The 22,242-nt window shown below is 31.1% G+C and overlaps 1 protein-coding gene across 1 annotated transcript; it reads right to left on the bottom strand.

Moving 5' to 3' along the window:
• Positions 1 to 165: 165 nt before the first annotated feature.
• LOC100242395 (SUMO-conjugating enzyme SCE1) lies at positions 166 to 7,554 on the bottom strand. The gene is made up of 5 exons (XM_002283094.4): positions 7,220 to 7,554; positions 7,051 to 7,134; positions 2,707 to 2,859; positions 2,483 to 2,596; positions 166 to 697 (listed from the first exon to the last, which is right to left on the bottom strand). Exons 1-5 carry the CDS (start codon positions 7,286 to 7,288, stop codon positions 629 to 631), a joined length of 489 nt encoding a protein of 162 aa, XP_002283130.1. The 5' UTR covers positions 7,289 to 7,554; the 3' UTR covers positions 166 to 628.
• Positions 7,555 to 22,242: the final 14,688 nt, after the last annotated feature.

The raw sequence follows: 22,242 nt of genomic DNA, 5'->3' as shown, positions 1-22,242 counted from the left end.
GCTCACAAAAGGATAATATTGGAATAAAGGTGATTCGAGATTTTCAGGATTTGTGTTTGGGATGCAAGAAAACAAGAGAAAGTGGCCAAATGGAAAATTCACAAATAAGATATATATTTTGAAAATATAGCATATGACATGTGTCTACGGGAAGAGTGAAATCCAGATAGCAAACATGAACAAGCATTTCAAGCAATAAACGTACGGCCATAATGGTTTTACAATAAGTGAAATTCCAATCAAGGAATTGGAATAACCGATAGAAATAGAAACAACAAAGGGAATGGGTAAAATCCAATGCTCCTCCCATACCATTCAGTGAAGCTCACATGATACAATACTTGGCAACAACACGCTAAGGTGTCTCTGTCACAGTTTGGCCAATTTTCAGTCCACAGTGGAGGAAACATTTTAGAGAAATCACACAAAAAAAAAAAGAGTATCCCAACATAGCAGAAACTTACGTTTATGATTTAAATGGAATGCCAATGAGCATCATTGGCGGGGCGGTGTACTGTCAGATATCAACAGAAGATGAACCAAATAAAAACAGTTAAAACTATTGCAATCTACACATAATGGCAACTCAGGAATCACCAAGCACCAACGGTCTCTAATAAAATAAGGATTAGTATCCAACGAGAGGTGGATATTGCTTGGCCTGCTGCCGCACCCTTCTCTTGTACTCAGCAGCATCCTGCGTATTGTCAGTGGCAGATAAGTTAGTGTCTGTTTGCTTGGTTTTTTTGATAATTGTCCTGACAAATAGTTTTTAAAAAACAATTTTTAAGAACATTTTTAGAAAAAAAATTATGTTTGATAACTGAATTCAGAAAAACATGTTTGTTTGAGTTATAAAAAAGAGACCTTGAAGTTGGAGCTTTCAAAGGAAAAATGAGCCATTAAATCAATTTGCATGGATCAAATGCACTAAATGGATTGTAGGGATTTTTTTTTTCACATATTAATTTTCAGCAATTATGATTTACTTTTTATCAAAAACAAAAACATATTCATTAAAAATAAGAGATTACAAGAATGCAAAACCTGATCAAAAACAAAAGAAAAGAAGTTCAACACTTATGATTATCAAAACAAACACCTTAGTCAAGGAAGGAAAAACTTCTCCCATAGATCAAACAAACAACTGATCAAATCCCACTATATGTCCCTATATATTTTTCCATTAATAATACCAATTAAAACACAATGCCAAATGTAAGAACATAAGCTCCAAAATTTATTTTATTTTCTTCTCTCCTTGCTTATCCTAAAAACCAAACAACAACTGATCAAACACCACATAAATCCCAATATATTTTCTAATGACAAAACCAATTCCCAACTCAAAGAAATGAGAAAGAAAAAAATTTAACTTCATTCAAAATCAAAGAACAAGAATAAGCTCCAGATTTCCGTTCTATTTTCTCCTCTCCTTCAGTTTTCTCAGCAATTGAACAAACAACTAATTAAATTTCACCATAAGTAGTCTTTTCCAATTACAATTCCAATTCCAAACATAGAGAATGGAAGAAAGGAAATTTCAAAACCTGTGCAAAATGTATAAACAGGAATAAGCTCCAAAATTTCATTCTAATGTCTTATCTCCTTGGGTTTTCCCATAAACCAAACAAAAAGGCTAATCAAGCCCCAGAACAAATCTTCTAATAACAACACCAACTCAAAACTTGAAGAATGAAAAGAAAAAACCTTCAAACTTAATGCTTTTCTCCTCAAATTTGAAACAAAAAACATGATCAAAATTCATAAAAATTATAGATATATAGAAAAAAAAAACGGCTACAAAATCCAAAATATAATCGGATTATGTTCTAAAAACAGAGCAGAACAGACCCACAAGGAACAATAATTCATAAAAATTATTGAAAATTCTTTGATCTAACATTTGTCCCAACTAATTTTTCCAATCTACCAAAATCATCTAGATTTAGGAAAAAAACTTCAAAATATTTGGAAATAATGGAAATAGGAGATGTGTTGGTGGAGATAGAACCGACCTCGCTGGTGGAGGAAAAATCACAGAGAAAACACGGAGAATACCGGATTGAAAACACGGAGGGATGACCCATTTTTTTTGTTCTTTGAATAGCAGGAAAAACAAGGGAAACAACATTTTATTGTTCTCTGAAAACACAAAGAACAATGGGAACTAACAGCACACCCACTTCCCAAACGTGTTTTTCTTTCTTGAGAACAAAAAACAGTTCTTGAAAACACTAACCAAACAGGCCATTAATCTCCACCTTTCATCTATGTTTTCCTACCTCAATCGCTCATTTATAGATTGTACAATCATATCACATGTCATCAGGAATGGAGGGATTTACCAACAATGGTAGGTCAATTCCATATCTCTAAGTGGGACTTTAATAAACAAGATACATAAATTTAATAAATAGATTTTCCTTTCCTCCTAAGAATTTAGATTTATTTTGGAAGAGGAGGTAATTGTTGAGAATACCTGGATGAAGAGATGATATCCTTCTGTCTGTGCAGGATCGGCAGGGTTAGGCTGGTCCAGCAAATCCTGGATACCCACAAGAATTTGCTTCACAGTAATAGCTGGTCTCCATCCCTAGGAATATGCAAATTTCCAATTAATATTAGTGACTAATGCATCCTAGAATATACACCAAAATTGGCGTACTTGGAAAGCATGGCTTAGGGAGTAGTACGAGCACTTACGCTATCCTCATTGAGGATCGATAGACAAACAGTTCCAGAAGGGTAGACATTAGGATGGAAGAAACCTTGAGGGAACTTGCATTTTGGGGGCTTGCTAGGGTAGTCTTCACTAAAGTGGAGTGTAAGAGGGAAGTAACCACCCTCCCAATCAGTCTGCCACCATTAAAGAGTATATTATGAAAATGCCAATTTCGCCCAATGTAAAACAGCAAAAATGGGATAATTAAACAGAAGCGGCTGCATTAACTCATAATCATATCATGCATTTTGTATCTTAAGTTTTGTCTACATAATGAAAAATAAGTAGAAAGGACATGTATTTAAAAATATTAACTCCATATATATGTAGGAAAAATGAAGCATATAACAATACATAACCAATTTATAAAAGATGCTAAGATTCAAAGAGTCCAAACATAAGCATTGATTATATACATAAATACTAAAGGTTTAACAAGTTCAGTTCAATATCATTTTAATGTAAAGGTTCATCATAACATCCGCCATTTCATTATTTTATGTTTTTATTTTCATCAAAAACAAAATGTGTATTAAATATGATAAAAGGGTACATAAAAAGGATGAAGAATCATCCTCGATAATAGAAAAACCGATAAAAAAAAAAAGTATATGACTGAACTCCTCCATTATACCAAGGAGACCTCAACATCGACATACTACCACATGGGAATATACTAATAAAGCAATTCATCACTCCACAAGGGTCATCTCATCTCCTTCCAACAGAGATCTAAACAATGCTTCTCTCCTTGCTATCCACCATTTCAATTTTTATTTCCAAGATTCAGCCGGTCAGATATACCCTTGTTCATTGTTAATATATAAATATTTATAAACCACCTTCAAAGTTCTAACTTTACTTGCTCATCATCATTCCCTCCCTAAAAAAGCAAAATATCTGAAAAACAAAAACTGACTTTTTTTCTTTTTGATAGGAAAATTTTCTACTTCCAGTTGATAGAGGAGAAACTAATTTATTAAGCAAAAGTTTTTATTTACCATCATACTGAAAATCTTTTAAATAACAACCCTCCAATATTCACTATAAGAATGAATTTACTTAAATAACAACTTGCCAATATTCACCACAAGAATGAATTTAATTAAATTTCAACATTCCAAGTGTGCATCCTTTCCTGGAGTTGATGATCATTCACAGTCATTACCTTGACACAATCAGGGAGTTGTGGACCTTACCTTTGTCATTCCCTTTTTCTTCATCAATTCTTAATGTACATTCTAACCAAAAAATCTAATAGTTTCTTTAAGGAATCCTTTTCATCTTTTTCTTCAAATTCCAATTTCTCAGAAACTATTAAAAATAATTAAAGATCCTTTATCATTATATCACACATTGCATCATGTATCTATGTACAATAAGATGAAGCTAAGATAAGATACTTTTTTTTATAGGCAAATTTTTGTCCCCAATGGAACTTGAACCTGGAAACTCCCACAAACCCTCCCAATCCCTTGACCACTTGAGTCCGGCCTCAAGGACAAAGTTAAGATAGGATACTTGCTATTGATAAGTGTCATTTTATCATGTAAAGCTTACTAAAAATAATCAAAGAACTTAATTGTTATAACATGCAGTGCATAATGTATCGTATTTGTCTTATAAGGATCCATTTCACCCAAAAAATAAAAATAAAAAATAAAGAAAGTAAGTATTATATGCAAATTTTTGTCCCCAATGGAACTTGAACCTGGAAACTCCCACAAACCCTCCCAATCCCTTGACCACTTGAGTCCGGCCTCAAGGACAAAGTTAAGATAGGATACTTGCTATTGATAAGTGTCATTTTATCATGTAAAGCTTACTAAAAATAATCAAAGAACTTAATTGTTATAACATGCAGTGCATAATGTATCGTACTTGTCTTATAATGATCCATTTCACCCAAAAAATAAAAATAAAAAATAAAGAAAGTAAGTATTATATCTTTGTGTTATAACATGTAATGTAATTTTTTTAACATCTATAAATACAAGTATTAATGTACAAGAGATGCATAATAAATTCATGTTGAATGCAGACAAAGACATCTCAACAGCTTGCCAGAAATATTTGATATTTGTTATAAACAGATTGAAGCTCACTCAAGCAAGAGAAAACTAGAATTCAATTTCCAAACACGCCAGCATAAGAAAATTAAGGTTCAAATTTAGCTTTCCAAATTTATATTCAGAAAACAAGGATGATAAGAAGCAATGAGCATCTCCCAGTAAAGTTGGCAAGCAATTTTGATCCTTAGCCTAGAAACGTAAGCGATTAATTGAAGCATCAACAGAATCATCCCTTGTGCTACCTAGCCACAATCAACATGAATTGTGGTCTTCACAAATTAAATAATCCAATGTTTAATGTGGATGATGTAATCTCATCAATAAAAAAAGAAAAAGCCAAATTAACCTTCAGAGCACTAGTTTTTAATAAGAAACTATATTGATGGTAGTGCCCTTTAGTGATTAACCAAAAGTCTTGAGTTCAAGCCTCCCACCATTTAACTGGTGTGGGGTAGAACAGTGGACTCATATCCCAGGGTTTGCTTCACCAACAATTCGAATAAATTTTTTTCTTTCAAGATGGAATCCCCATTACAAAAATATATATATAAAGAAATAGTAATAATAATAATTAAAAAATGGTTTTGAACAAGAAGCTTTAACCATGCATGATACAGCCAACCCAAAAAAAGGCATTGGTAGAAAAGGTATTCATAACTATAAAATGTTGTAGATGACTTCAGACGTAGGAAATAAATTTTCTATATACTCTTAAGCATATGCAGGGGCTTCCTAAGAATGATGGTATCCACAATACCAAAAAGGGGATCCATAATTCAGAAAAGGTATCCTACAATACATAAACATAATGAATGAATAAATATTTCACTCTTACCAAAAACCATATCACAATTATAGAGCTAGAACTCATTTGTTCTTACAGCATTATATAGTTTATCTTGGTCAATTTTGCAGTTGTATCAGACCAAACAGATAGAGAACCTAAGTGGAGAAAACAATAGATTTCACTAGAACACAATTTTCATTGATTCAACTGTGCTTCTGTCCTTTCCAAGGAAATATCATAAGATCAATGAGATCAGTTAAAATAGTGGCATGTCAAGTTACAGAAAGCTCAAACACTAATTAAATGACATAGCACAAAGGTAAGAAAAGTCTGGTCAGTGTCCTAGACCCACAGATAGGCTACTTTAGCCATCAAAAAGCCAAAGAAAGCAAACAAAAGAAAAGGGAAAAAAAGACAAAATCCTGCACATATTGATTGTTAAACCAAACAAGACACAAATGGTTCAAAAATAGATACAACATAATTCTTTTGAACTGTCTGAATTTATCTTATTTTTTCGGCCCCATCTTTACTTTCCTTAAAAGTAAAAAAACCCTGCACAGATCCCATGGATTCAATAATTCTAACCCACAACATAATCCAGAGTATCCCAATTTTAACAATGATTTGAAATCAGTATCCGAAATTCCTTCTGAATTGATAAGACACCCTTCTTAGGCTCTCAGATGCATTGCTTTGCTCACACTCAGATTCATGTTATGCTTTCTTCAAACAATTCAATTAAATCCCTAAGTTTTCTGGAGAAGAATGTTTCCTGAATTCCAAATTTCTGACTATACTCAAGTGGTGATTATTCAACTAAACGAAAATCGGTTCTCAAGAAATTTTTCGTTTCTCAAGAAAACCATAACCCTTCTAAGAGTGTGTTTGATAGTGATTTTAGGAAGCGTGAAACATTTCTAATACTTGAAAGATAAAAAAAAATTAAGTGTTAAAAAGGATACAAACACTTTCTAGAATCACTACCAATAGCACTCTAAATCGTCTAAAGAACTTCAAAACCTACCTCAGTACAAACCATAGTCTCATTCACAATAGTAATCATCCAAATTAAAAAGAAAAAAGAAAAAAAAAAGGGTATACAAATGCTTCCAACTTTGCAGACTTAAAAAATAAAAAATAAAAAAAGCCCTTCTATGTACTGAATCCAGAGGAGAAGCATCTGAAAAAGCCTTAACAGTTTCATAACAACAAACGATAAATGCATCCAAGGATCATATCAAAACCCTCGGTCAAAGGACTAAACAAATGGGAGTAAGCAACTAGGAGACTAGTCAAAGTTCATAAAATTCGACAACAATCACAACCCCAACCCTGGAGATTAAAATCCATTATAAATGGACAATTCAATCCCAAAAAAGAACGAGCACAAACCCACCTCGATTCTCTCGCACACCGGTACGTTTACAAAAAAAAAAAGGGTTCTCGCTAAGATGAAAACTTACCCCAGGCTTACCAGGGATAGTGCACTGCCACACCATCAGATTCACCTGCCCATCTGGAAGCGTCTCTGGCTTAGCCACAAAACCCTAAAACACCCAAAAATTACTATAAAAATCCAAAAAAAAAAAAAAGGACAAATTCAAACACAGAGGGAGAGATGATTTTACGAACATGAGGATGATTCTTCCGCCACGCCTTTCGCTCCTCCATGAGACGGCCACGCGCAATGCCTGCAGACATGTTTCCTCTCTCAAGAACCGTTTTCTCTTTTTCCTCCTAAATGCTGAAAGACTTCGTCTTCCTCAGCTGAGAAATGTGGGCCTTATATAAAAATACAAAAGGCGTTTGGCTGGAGACAAGTCGGCACTGAATTTCAATTGGGGAGCTGCGAGGATTGTACGGTCCAGATTTGATCAAACGTGGAATGGTGGTCAGTAACCGACCAATGCTCTGCTTTTTTGTGCCATTTTTCTCTATAAATTTAGTAATACGGTCCCTCCTAAAAGTCAATGGTTCCATTTTCCATCTTGGCGTAAGAATAACGCCACTACGCACCCCACGTGACCGGCGTTGCTCTTCTTGGATTATTCCCTTATTTTTAATAAAAAATAAAATAATATTTTTAAGTAATTTCCTCCCCATTTTTTAAAAAAATTATCGATTATCAATTTTATGGATAACCTTCTTTATCCCTTTGCACAACATTTTTAAATATAAACTTTATCTTTTATTTGTAAAATATAGTAGTTTTATTATTATTATTTAATTCAAAATTTCATATAAGAAATTTAATATTTTAATTATTAAAGATACTTGATAACATAAAAGTCCTAGTAAAGAATAAATTTTAATTAAAAGTTTTAATAAATAATATTTAATTAAAAATTTACGATGATGTTTGTTTATTAACTGAATAGAAAATATCAAAATATTTGATTTTTTCTATTCACCCAAAAAACAAATACTACTATAAATTGTTGCTTACCACAATTTTTTCAAAATTTAAAATTTCAATGGTTTTTTCAGTATTCATCTTTAAGATAACCTTGAAAATGATATAAGTAAATAAAATTGTAATTTTTTAAATAATAGAGGATGGAAATGTGTAACCATTTATTGATAAAATTAAAAAAAAAAATCTCCTTTGATTATCATTTTAATAGTAAAATATTTATAAAATTAAAATATTAAATAATAATTTATAACTTTTATCTTTTTATTAATGCTATTGGATTAACAAAAGTCAGTTAAATATTACAAATATATATATAAGAAATGATAAATTAAGCCATGAAAATACTTTTATTATTATTTAATTTTAATAGAAGTTTAAAAATGAAAATTAAGTATGTAAAAGACTAATAAAAATATATATAATTATCAATGTTGATGTGGCGTTGGATCATATTCAATGGATCCAATTTAATGACTAGTCTTATCTTAAAAATATTAATGATAACTATTATTTGTTTTTAAAGAAAATTGAAAAGAATGGATGTGAATTGGTAAGATAATTGGTGGTAGAGATTTAGATGCCAAATAGATGAGAATACATGGATAATTTAAACAATAAAAATAGAATTCCCTCAAAAAGTACGTACCTAAAATTCTTCTTTTGCCTCAATTGAATTCCATTTTCTTTGGTATGTTTGTGTTTGAATTCCCTTTTCTTTTTTATTCTGCGTATTTACATAAATTGGAAATCAAATCCATTTAAGTCAAATCCATATGATTTTGGTGAATCCATATAAGTTCGATGATTCAATATGGTAGCACCTATGGGGGATGAATAAGTGATTCGACTCTTTTTAGTTTAAAATTTGATTTGAATTTATTTTATTTTATAATGTAAGGTTGATTGAAAACCAACCAACACGAGACAAATTTTTTTTACTTAAAAAACCTCGACACAATGTATTAAGATAAAAAAAATTAGAAGACTGAAAACGGTGTGGATTTCTCTTTAGTGCCTGAAACGATACAGATCTCCTTCATAAGTTAGCAAAATTTTGATAACCTCTGATGGAGAAAGCCTTTTAAAGTTTATTTGAGGAAAAAATGGAAGATCTAAATAAACTTTAAGTATGATTAATATTAATTAGAATTGAATTGAGATTGGTATTTATTGGAGTATGATTATGATTAGCTAGTTGAGTTATAGTATAATTAGAATTTGAGTCATGATAGGTTATTAGAATCCTAGTAGACTTTGGATGTTATAATTAGAATTAGAATCATAATAGATTATTAGAGTCCTAATAGACTTTGGATTTCTTAAAGAAACCTATAAATAGACTAATCAATGTAAATAAAAAAGATGAATTAATACGAATAATATTATATTTTCTTTCATTACAAGGTTGCAACTCTCAATGGTGAGACTCCATTGATTTTTTTCTAGGTGAGACTCCTAGAAGGCCTTAGTGAGACTCTAATGTTTTTCATATTTTCTTCATTGTTTCTTCTTTCTTTCTATTTATCTTATAATTTTTTCTACCATAAAATTTATTCTTTATTCCTCTCCTTACACCCTAAAAAATAAAACCCTAGTCCACCTACCCTTGAGTGTAGGCAGCCATCCTAGGGCTGTCCTACATCAATTTTGGTATCAGAGCCAAAGTTATTGGCTTGAAGGCATATGCAATTAAGGAGTGGAGCAACTTAGGCAAGCATGAGTTCAAAAAAAACTTCTAGCAATCAAGATGCCGCTACAATACGCTTGGAGGAAATTTCAATCACACAACAATTCCATCAAGATGCTATAATACAACTAAATAACAAACTTGATGAGATCATGAAGTTATTAGAAATTAGTTAAGAAAAATGACCAATTGAAGAGGAGATTGCAAGTCATCAATTTAGACAATCGTCAAGTCGATCACGCGAAGAACAAGACAATTTTATGATGGAGAATCAAAGAAGGACCACACTTTTTGAGCTATATGATGATGTGACAAAAAATGTATGTCTTGAAGTTGCTGAATTTTATGGAAAACTAAATCCAACATCTTTTCTTGATTGAATTATGTCAATGGAAGATTCATTTGATTGGTATGCAATATCAAAAAATAGAAAAGTTCATTTTGTGAATGCAAAGTTGAAAGGAGCAACATGTCTATGGTGGCATAATATTGAGAATCAAGTTCATAGAACTGATCAACCACCTATTGACACATGGGACGGGATGAAGTTGAAGATGAAGGGGCACTTTCTCCCAACTAATTATGAACAACTTATGTATACAAAATTGTTTTCCCTTAAACAAGGTACCAAGTTCGTTGAAGAATATATAGAAGAATTCCATGAATTGAGCATTCAAAATCGAGTGCGGGAAAGTGATGCTCAACTTGCAACCCGCTACAAAGTTGGACTTCGAATGGAGATTCAACTCGAGATGATAGTTGCACACACTTATACCGTAGATGATGTTTATCAACTAGCCCTCAAAATAAAAGAAGACCTCAAATTTCGGGTTTCCAAGCATCCAAGTTCACAAATAGGGAACATTTTCTCAAACAGGACAACAAGCAAACCTTCAAGGACATCAAGCTTGAGAACTTCTAATCATGTGAATAGTGAGGGCAACATTCAACAGACTTCGAATGTGGCTCATAAGAATGGTAATAAGGGTAAAACTTCAATGAGTATTAGAGATAGAAAAGTAAATGTGACTCCTTTATGCTTTAAGTGTGGTGGGCATGGTCATTATGTTGTTGTGTGCCCAACCAAAGGTTTACACTTTTGTGTTGAAGAACCAAAATTTGAATTGGAAAATTACCTAAATGAAGAAAATGCCTACAATGAAGATGAAGTTAGTGAAGAATGTGACTACTATGATGGTATGACGGAATGACATAGTCTTATAGTACGACCTTTATTAGCTATTCCAAAGGTAAAATGAGAAGAAGATTGGTGACGTACTAGCATTTTCCAGACTCGTGTTTCTTTCCAAGGGAGATTATGCACCATGATCATTGATGGAGGTAGCAATTTGAACATAATTTCACAAGAACTTGTTGAGAATCTAAACTTTAAAACAGAGAGACATCTAAATCCATTTAGAGTAGCATGGGCTATGACACCTCTATCCCGGTAAGTTTTTGTTGCTTAGTAACATTCCTTTTTAGTAAGGACTTTGAAGAGTTTGTATGGTGTGAGGTTTTACCCATTAAAGTAAGTCATATTTTACTTGGAAGACCTTGGCTCTTTGATAGAAGAGTTCAACATGACGACTATGAAAATACATAAGCTCTCATACACAACAGATGTAAGAAGATCCTTCATTCAATGAAGGAAGTCCCTCTAATTAAGAAGTCAGAGGAGGAGACACAACAAAAAAATGTACTTACTATGTGTCAATTTGAAAATGAGAGCAAGAAAACTAAAGTTATTTTTGCTTTAATGGCTCGGAAAGTGGAAGAATTTAAAGAACAAGATAAGGAATATCCAACAAATGTACGTAAAATCCTTGATGACTTTTTTGAGTTGTGGCTTGCAGAGTTACCTAATCAACTCCCTCCTCTGCGTGACGTACAACATGCCATTGATTTGATTCCCGGTGCATCATTATCAAATTTACCAGCCTACCGAATGAATCCAACAGAGTATGCTGAATTGAAAAGGCAAGTTGATGAATTATTTACTAAAGGCTTTATTCGTGAAAGTCTAAGTCCTTGTGGAGTTCCTGCCTTACTAACACCAAAGAAGGATGGATCATGGCGGATGTGTGTGGATAGTCGTGCAATCAACAAAATCACAATCAAGTATCGATTTTCAATTCCAAAAGTTGATGATATGCTAGATATGATGGTTGGATCAATAATCTTCTCAAATATTGATCTAATAAGTGGATATCATCAAATATGTATTAGACCATGGGATGAATGGAAGACATCGTTCAAAACTAAGGATGGATTGTATGAGTGGTTAGTCATGCCGTTTGGACTAACCAATGCTCCAAGTACCTTCATACGGGTTATGATGCAAGTATTAAAACCTTTTATTGGACGGTTTGTTGTTGTCTATTTTGATGATATTCTTGTTTATAATCGATCTTGTGAAGATCATGAGGAACATTTGGAGCAAGTAATGCACACTCTTAGGGCTGAAAATTTTTACATTAATTTGAAAAAATGTACTTTTATGAGCCCTAGTGTTGCATTTCCTGGCTTTATTGTGTCTTCTAAGGGTGTTGAAACAAATCCAGAGAAAATTAAAGCTATTGTTGATTGGCCAATACCAACAAATATCCATGAGGTGCGAAGCTTCCATGGAATGACTACATTCTATCGACGATTTATTTGAAATTTCAGTTCTATTATAGACCCAATTATTGAATGCATGAAACCTGGTTTATATATTTGGACCAAGTCGGCCAACAAGGCATTTAAAGAAATAAAATCCAAGATGGTGAACCCTCCTATCCTACGTCTACCAGACTTTGAGAAAGTATTTGAGGTAGCCTGTGATGCTTCCTATGTGGGAATTAGATAAGTTCTTAGCCAAGAGAGACATCCTGTGGTTTTCTTTAATGAGAATCTCAATGAGGCAAAGAAAAAATACTCCATATATGATCTTGAATTCTATGCGATGGTGCAAACAATTAGACATTGACAACATTATCTCAATTACAAGGAATTTGTTTTGTATTCGGATCATGAAGCCTTGCGATATCTTAATTCTCAAAAGAAGCTTAATTCTCGACATGCAAAATAGAGTAGTTTTCTTTAGCTGTTTACCTTTAATTTAAAGCATTGTGCAGGAATTGAAAATAAAGTAGCTGATGCCCTTAGTAGGAAAACCCTTCTCTTAGTAAACATGTCAGCCACCACAATTGGATTTGAAGAATTAAAACATTGCTATGACAATGATGCTAATTTTAGAGATGTATATTCATTTCTTTTGAGTGGTTCAAAAGCAACACGTATTGATTTCCAGATTTTAAAAGGGTACTTGTTTTATAAAAATTGTTTATGCTTACCAAGGACTTCCCTACGTGAAAATAACTTAGTGATCAATGCATCTTCGGTACCCACCTTTTGAAGTGGCATATGGGTTGAAACCTAAGCAACCTATTGATAATATACCATTGCCTACTTCTGTCTGCACAGTCAATATGGTGATGCATTTGCACGTCATATATGAGATATACATGAAAAGGTACGAGAAAAAATCAAAATCAATAATGAGAACTATAAAGAGGTAACAGATGCACATCGAAGATATATTTAGTTTCAAGAAGGTGATCTAGTGATGGTTCGTCTACGACCAAAAAGATTTCATCCGAGCACATATCAAAAGCTTCAAGCTAAGAAAGCGTGTCCATTTCGTGTACTAAAGCAGTTGGGTGAGAATGCTTATTTGTTATAGCTCCCTTCATACTTGCATTTTATTCCAATATTTAATGTGGAAGATTTGTATATCTACCACGGCTATCACAATGATGTAAGTGAAGAGTTGGATCTTCAATTACCACCCACTCTTAACCCATATTCTGAGATCGAGTATGTTCTTGATGATCAATTTGTGTCTACTCGACAAGGTGGATACCAACATTTTTTGGTGAAACGGCGAGGTAAACCACACTCTGAAAATACATGGATTACGACAACGGATTTTCAGAAGCTTAACCTTGATCTCTATGAATTGTATCAAACATCTAACTCATCGGAGACGAGTTCTTTCAAGCCGAGGAGAATTGATGGGAGAAAGTCTTTAAAGTTTATTTAATGAAGAAAGGGAAGACCTAAGTAAACTTTAAGTATGATTAATATTAATTATAATTGAATTGAGATTGATGTTTGTTGGAGTCTAATTAGGATTAGCTAGTCGAGATATAATATAATTAGAATTTGAGTCATGATAGGTTATTAGAGTCTTAATAGACTTTGGATGTTATAATTAGAATTAGAATCATAATGTGTTATTACAATCCTAGTAGACTTTGGATTTCTTAGAGAAGCCTATAAATAGGTTAATCAATGTAAATCAAAGAGATGAATTAATATGAATAATATCATATTTTCTTTCATTGCAAGGTTGCAACTCTCAATGGTGAGACTCCATTGATTTTCTTCTAGGTGAGACTCCTAGAAGGCCTTAGCGAGACTCTAAGGTTTTCCATATTTTCTTCATTATTTATTCTTTCTCTTTATTTCTTATCTTATAATTTTTTCTACCATAAAATTTATTCTTTGTTCCTCTCTTTACACCCTAAAAAAAAAAACTCTAGCCCACCTACCCTTGAGTGTAGGCAACCATCTTAGGGTTGTCCTACATCAACCTTCTTTGAAAGTTTTGGAAATTGAAAGACAAATTAAGTTTTTTAGGCAAAGTATACATAGGCTTAAAAACCTAGTAGACCAAAACTTGGAAAATCTTCAAATTAAAACCTTCAAAAAATGCATAAATAAACCTTTAGAATTTTGGGATTTTGTTGCAAACACTTGAGCACCCTTAAGCACTATTAGGAGTGTTTGACCAATTGGGACAATTTTTAAAAGACTTCAAAAAGTAACTTTGCTTAGTTTTAAAAACTCACACTATATCATATCATACTAACCACTAATTTGCATTTCCTAATCTTTCCATACTTACCTATGTTATCGTGATTGATCAATCAACAATGTTGAGTGTTTAATGGAAAGTAAGATACAGTTTAGAAATATCCTAAACCAAAATGAATAGAACAAAATTATCAAATCTTAAACTACATAAAATAATGTACCAATAATAAAATATATATAATGGGGATTCTTAAAATCCTATTAGTAAAACTTGATAAAAATATTATTGGGATTAATGTAATTAGTTGAAATCAAGTTTACATAATAACATATAAAAAATAATTATATTTTCTAAAAATAAAAACATTAATGACACAATGATTAAAGATATTTAATTATTTGTAATGACAATCACAATATATTTAATCATTAAAACTTTAGCTAAAATATTTTATTGATTGAAATGTTTATAAATATTGCATGTTTGTTATAAAAGTTTATATAGTTTTAAAAGTCTAACTAACTAAAAGGGTCCGTTCACGGAGGTTGTTGTAGCTTTTATAGTTGTTTGTAATTTTTTATTTTTTTTTATGGTCAAGATGGGGTTGGTGTTCAAGGTACCACATCGAAACTTATGTAACCTGTGCGAAGTAAACCTACATATTTAGCTAACTGAAAACGTACGTTCATAGAGATTGTTGTAATTTTCGTAGTTGCTTGCAGTTTTCTTTTTCATGGTTGAGATGGGGTTGGTGTTCAGGGTACCGCACCAAAACTTGTGTAGCATATGCGAAGCAAGCCTATATATATATATATATATATATATATATATACTTACGTATGTGTGTATCTATGTAACACTAAATAAAATGTTGGAAGCAAGAGTGTTTTTCCAATAGAAAACCCAAGTGAAGACGTTGAGCCCAAAAGGCCTGCAAACAACTAACCACAGTTGTGCCTCACATAACCCAAAATAGAATTTTGATACTAGGGCCAGGCCCATTACATCGATAAGAACTGGATTAAGTTTGGGCTCATCAAGATTTGAGAATCATATTTTGAAAAATCTTTTATTAAAAATAAGAATAATTTAATATTTCTAAAAAGTAAAATTCGCATATTTAAATATTTTTAAAAATTGGATTTAAATTTTAAATACCATTAATTAAAAGGGTTTTTCCAAAACTCAAGAGACTCTCGTGTGCATATCTTATCAACATCGCGAATGAAACAAAACCAAAAATTTGGTACGACGTCGTTTTCCAAAGGTTGGTCCACGTCCCCTGAAAAGAACGAGCTAATCTTTCAAGCCAAATTCATTCACCGTTAAAAAGTTATTTATACAGACAATGACTGCTCATGAAAGTCACAGTGGAATGCCATCATAAAAGCGGATTTAATCGAAGACTTTCTTTTATACACATGGAAATAAAAAGCTATTCCGTTTGTCGTGATTGTTTTATATGAAAACCTAAAATGTTTTTAACCCATTTCTAATATTTTTAAAATAATTTTATATCTATTATTTATTTTTAATTATTCTACATATTTATATAATTATTTTTTAAAATAATTATTAAAAAATAAATGAAAAAAAAACACTAAAAAATATTATTAAAAAACAAAAAACAAAAAACTGTTAATTTTTTTTATCATCAAACGAGTTTTTTTTTATGTTTTTTTGTTATAAAGAATAGAAAATTGTTTTAAAAAACAATTGTAAATATGTCATTTGGCTTTGTAAGATTTTGGGTGTTTTCACAACTTTGGATAGAAAACCATTTTTTATAATTTAGTCTAAAATTATAGAGTATTTTGACTTACAAATTAAAATATGGTATATATTTTGAAATTTTTTACATTATACATAAGTATGCATTATCTTCATGAAAAATAAGCCTAAAAAAAATTATTTTTAAAAACAATCAAACATGATTTGAAAAACAGCTTTTTGAGAGCCCTTTTTAATAATATTTTCAAATAGACGATAAATTTTGGTAAATATGAGTTTATTTAAATGATGTTTGATTTTTACTAGAAAGAGATTTTGATCATATTTGGTAACTGTTTTCAAAAACACAGTTTTAAAAAACGGTTTTTAAGAATAATTTTTTAAAATTATTTTCAAATATCTTATAAAACAAAAGTCTATTTGTAAATTTGAAATGTTTTTAATATGTTTTAAAATTAAATTTTATATATAATGATTTATTTTTAATTTTTTTTTTCATATTTATATAATTAATTTTTAAAACAACTCTTGTAAAAATAATTTAAACTACTAAAAGATGTTTTCTAAAGACATCTTATTTTTTGTTTTTAAAACCAAAAAATAGTTCTGATTGTCAAATACATTTTTCAATTTTTTATTTTAAAGAACAAAAAATCATTATAAAAACCAATTGTCAAACAAAATCTTCAATTTTTTTCTACGAAGTTGATTTCCTTTATTCAATCTCATCAATGATCTATAACATAGACGTGGCATAAAACTTGCCTTTTTCACATGATGAAAAAGAAAAGAAAGTAAAATAGTTGGTTTAAGAATAAATATTTACTAATAGAATGATTATGGGTGGTGAGGTCCACCAGTCCATGATTATGTTTTGCTAGGATGTTCTAATAAGCTCAAAACCCTTTAATTCAAGATCTTTAGAGTAATGATTCCACATTTTAAGGTGGAAAAGACCTATGCCCTCTAAGGATAAGCCCTCCTCCCCTCCACCCATCATCTACTTTTTGTGTCACAATTTATTAATATGACCCTTTAAGATCATACATTATTACATTTTTTTTTTCTTTCAATGGATCATTTAAATATGGATCAACAAAATCATAAGTGTAAAGGGAAAAACCATCCTCCAATGTCCCTGCCCTCCCCAACTGCTGGTCCTACCTCACTGAAAATGGCTTATTGTGGATGTAATAGATGAACTTTTTCATTTCTTTTCATTTCTTTCAAACTCATCCTTCAATGCCCAAAACCCTACTTGGGGGGTTTTTCCTTTTTATTTATTTATTAATTTCACTAACAATTTTTTTTATTAAGGTAGCTTAAATTTTGAATTAAAAGGGATGTGAGTAAAAATAACAAATAAAAATGATAAAAAATGTATTTAATGAAATTTTAAATTTCTGATAAAGATTAATGATTTTTTTATGTATATATTTTAAATCAAATTGGATAAAAGGCGATGGCTAAAAAAAACTCGAGAATGACATTCTATTCTAATTCTAGTGCATTTACAAAAGAAAAATGAAAAAGAAAAAGGGGTCATGAGCGGATCATTTTAAAAAATAGTTCTTATAAAATGTTTTTTAAAAACAATTTTCAAAATAGTTTCTTGATGCTTTATAAAATAAAAGTGTTTTTGGTGATTTAAAATATTTTGAATTTGTTTTTCGTATTTTTAAATATTTTTTAAAAATGATTTTATTTGTAATACTTTATTTTCAAACATTCTCCATATTTTATGTTAGTATTTTTCAAAAAAAGAAAAAAAAAAAAAGAAATGAAAATAACTCTAAGAGTGAGTTTGGAAATGTTTTCTAAAATAGTTTTCTGATCTTCAAAATAAAAAACACACAAAATATATTTGGTAACTATAAACTGTTTTCTATTTTCTATTCTTAAGAATAGAAAATAGAGTGTTTTTAGATAACATATTTTAGTTGTTTTTATTTATTTTTTGAGAGTTGTTTTAATAAATAATTATATAAATATATAAAATGATTAAAAATAAAACATTATATATAAAAATTATTTTCAAAATATATTTAAAAATATTTAAAATATATTAAAAATATTTTAGGTCGCCAAATAAACTTTTATTTTACAAAAATCAAAGAATAATTTTAAAAAATTGTTCTTAAAAACTATTCTTCAAAATTATTAATTTAAAAAACAGTTATCAAACAAATATTCTAAAAACACTATAGTTTCAAAATAATTTATCACAAAGCTTTTTTATCAACCAATAAAAAGATTAAAAATAAAACATGCTTCTAATGATCTGAAAAACAAATCTCAAATTAATTTTAAGAAAACTGATTTTGAAAACAGTTGGCAAACAGGTCTTAGGTTTTTCTCGAGCGAGCTTGCTTCTTCTGGATAGAAAACTTTACCAGTACTAGAGCATGCAATTACTTTGCTTTGGGATGCCTGGTGAGAAAGCTATCTAACTCCATGAAAGCAAGGTGGAGGTACAAAAGTTTATCACTCAAAAGTAGAGTCAGTATTCAGAAAGAGGTTACTCTTCATGGAAGTTGCAGCCAAGGACTGGTTAATTCAAAGGGGCACACACACCATGATAAAAACTTGCAGTGGTGCACATGTATCTGTTGCCAAAACACTTTAAGATTTAGCTCAAAAGAGAAGATAAAGAAGAAAGATAAAGCTTAGAGCCACTGTAGTATGTGTCAAGACAATGCATGATTCATACCATAAAGTAAGGAAATGAAGTTGGGCTGTTTCGGGATAAATGCCCAGAGGACCACCAGCCATGATTGCACTGCAAATGGATATATGCCCACTTTTTATGCTCCATGTACTCAAATTATCGCACTGATTAACTTAATTTTTTTTTAGTTTTTGGGTCATAATTAATTATATAAGTTCAGAAACAATCATAGGGATGCACTCCTATTGGATTAAAAGTGGGTTGAGATAGATTTTTAATCATAAAATTATCAGTAATGAAGAACAGGTAATCAGGTGAAAAGATGAGATCCCATGTGATGAAAGAGGCCCACAAGGGTTGAAAGCACAAGAAGTGGAAAAGGAGGATGGCTGTGGAGTGCGCTCCCTCGATCTCTCCAATATCAGGAAAAGCTAGCTCTTTGGACCAGATGATGAACATGGTTTAATCTTCTGCAACATGTGACCTGTCTCTTTTTAAATGAACTGAACTCCATCTTTGATGGAGATATATATAGCTTTACATATCAAATCCCACTACAGTGGTTGAATATATAGCAGTTCCATATTTTGAAACACAAGGTGGAATAATTGTTAGAGTTGTGGAGCTTGAATAAGTTTTATTGCGCTAGGTAGAGTATGTCGGGTCAAGCTCCCCGTCGAAATCATGATGGTCAATCTATTCGATCAGTGCAGGGGTTGAAGGAAGGGGCAGTGTCTATTTTTTATTTGTCAATGAGTTTGACATGTTGGTGCGACCGTAATTGAGAGAAGAATTTGAGTGTTGGTGCGCTTCATGGACGATAATACACAGACATTTGATCTAAAATAAGGGAATTAATTAATGATTCCTGTTTTCAAAAGCAATCTTGATGATGAATCCATCCAACACTTCCAAATAATTCCTTTTCTTCTCTGGTATCCCATGCAATGAAATTTTATGGTTGGGACTTCCGGATGGAACTGCCCTTTCAAATGATCAAGAAGCACTTGATAACCCTCCAAGAACAACACTTTCCCTTTTAGAAGACATGGACACAGCAACAATTGGAGCCACTCCAAAGAATGGAGTCATCATCATTTTCTTGAAACCCACAAGATCCTTCACTCATCAACACCCATCTACATACAGACTCCACTGCGCGCCTACAGGCCAAGCAAAAGAGAAAGGATACATGCACACGCTTCCATCATCCTTTCTTCAAGGCATTCCTCCCTTGGATAATTCATATCAACTCCAATTTGAATTGTCCTGTTGTCTATACAAAAGGGTATGCATTGAAAATTTTGTGTAGTCATAATAGAAATTTGGGACATACAACTAAGTAAGAATGTTTCTAAAATTGGTACTCATGCTGTTTTGGAGTATTAGAAATGGAGCTGATGGGTTGGTACCGACCAAAACATATTAACAACTAGATTATGACACAACCAATCACATCCTTAAAACTATAACCAATTAATCCCAAAAATTAATTTTTTTTTTTTTTTTTGGCCATTTAGTTTGAATAAGTGGGGGCCTTTATTGTTGTTGTATGTCTCTAATTGAAGCTAACGGTCCAGTTTTGGTAGAATCCAATGAATAGAAAAGTTAGGTAAAGAAAAGGAAACTTAAGGTTGAGATATCTGTATTTTCCCTCTCTTTTCCCTCTTTCTCCATTGCTTCAGGTTGAAGAAGGTTTGGATTAATTCAAACTTCCAAATAAATCATTACATATGTATATACTTCACTTGCATCTAAATTCTATCATATAGAAGCAATGTGAATCCATAAAGCGACTTGATAGTAACATTATTTACATGGATTTTTTTAGTATCCCACACTATTTTTCTTTTCTTTTCTTTAAGCAAAGAAGTAAAAAAAATTATAAAAATTTGTTTTTTTTTTTTTTTCTGATTTTTTATGCATCATGATTAAATATAAATAAATATGAAAAATTGAAAAATAGAAAAAAAAAAAAAAGGTTTAAACTAATTGAAATTTTTTACATACTTTTCCAAATTTATTTATTTATATTGGAGGCAGAAAATGAGTAATACGTGTTGTTCTTTTCTTGGGAACAAAAAAAAAAGAATACATTTTTCTTTCAAATATATATATATATATATAAAAGTTATTTCTTGAAATTTTTCATATTTTTCTCTATAAAAACGAATGTTAAAACTCTTTGCTTTATGGTGAGAAAAAAATGATTCTCATATTGATAGTTAGTTTCATTCATGATTTGAGACGAAAAAATTGGTCAACAAAATAACTAATTCAGGTTTTTGGATATTTTAGAAGATAACTAAAAAGCCTTATTTTTTATTAATTTGTTTTTATACTTTTCATAATAAATTAAATGAGATAATTTAGATTATTTTTATTTATTTTCTTATTTTATTTTTTCCATGATATAAAAGGACAAACGAATTTGAATAATCAATATTTAATTAAGAAAATTGATTGAAATCTAATAACAAGTCAAAAACAAATTAACTGATTTTTAAGGTTCCTACCAAACCAACCAATTGTGAGTCATCATGGACGGGGTCTCACTCCCCTTATAACAATACTTAAATAGCATGGTTCTATGAGCCCCTAACCCTCTTGTTTAACCCTTAAATATGGTTTGGGTCCTGGCTGATGGAAGGGAAGATTGGGCCCACCCGTAACTTTCCTGTTCCCTTTTTAATTCATATTTTTTCAGAGTGTTGGGCCCACCCAATTAAGAGCCAGGGAAAATACAAGAGCATGTGACGCAGGGCCCAAAAGCTGCTTGTAGTTGCGGCTACGTTTAATTTGGTGGTCTCGCTTTCAGTCTCCCTTCTCAACCAATCTCCGCCGTCCAAACTGCAACGTGGCCTGACGTTTTGCCGTCCTTTCTGTGATTTATAGTTAGTTAGGCAGGCCACCTCAGATTTTACAAAAGAAGCTTGGAATTTAATATTTGTTCAATATAGTAAAATAATTTAATAAATAAATTATTTAACAATTATTTTATTTTGATTAATGGCTTTAAATTCTGGGCTCTGCATTATTACAAAGTCTTTTGTGTAATTAATTTGATAAATTGACATATTATATAATAAGTCTACGTGGCAATTATTTGTGATTATTATAAACCAATTTTAGAGGAATAAGCCAATTTAGGAGGAATCTGAGGTCCAAATCATATTATTAAATTGATATGAATTCTCCAGTAGTTTTTTTGTCTTCTTTTAATAACACAAAAAGGGAAAAACATTAATGGTCAATTATCCAACTACTCCAAATAGATTACTTGAGAGGA

The sequence above is a fragment of the Vitis vinifera genome, chromosome 7 (genome assembly GCF_030704535.1).
Source record: "Vitis vinifera cultivar Pinot Noir 40024 chromosome 7, ASM3070453v1".
NCBI classification, from domain to species: Eukaryota; Viridiplantae; Streptophyta; class Magnoliopsida; order Vitales; family Vitaceae; genus Vitis; species Vitis vinifera.
Note: the sequence above shows the minus strand (reverse complement) of the source record. Positions and strands in the feature narration are given on the sequence as shown.

Bases quoted from the DNA above. Each gene is read 5' to 3' on its own strand.
- LOC100242395 (XM_002283094.4), bottom strand. From the start codon at position 7,288: ATGTCTGCAGGCATTGCGCGTGGCCGTCTCATGGAGGAGCGAAAGGCG. The intron at 2,597-2,706 runs GTAAGTGCTCGT...GCATATTCCTAG, and splicing joins CGATCCTCAATGAGGATAGC to GGATGGAGACCAGCTATTAC. The intron at 698-2,482 runs GTATTCTCAACA...GACAATACGCAG, and splicing joins GATATCATCTCTTCATCCAG to GATGCTGCTGAGTACAAGAG.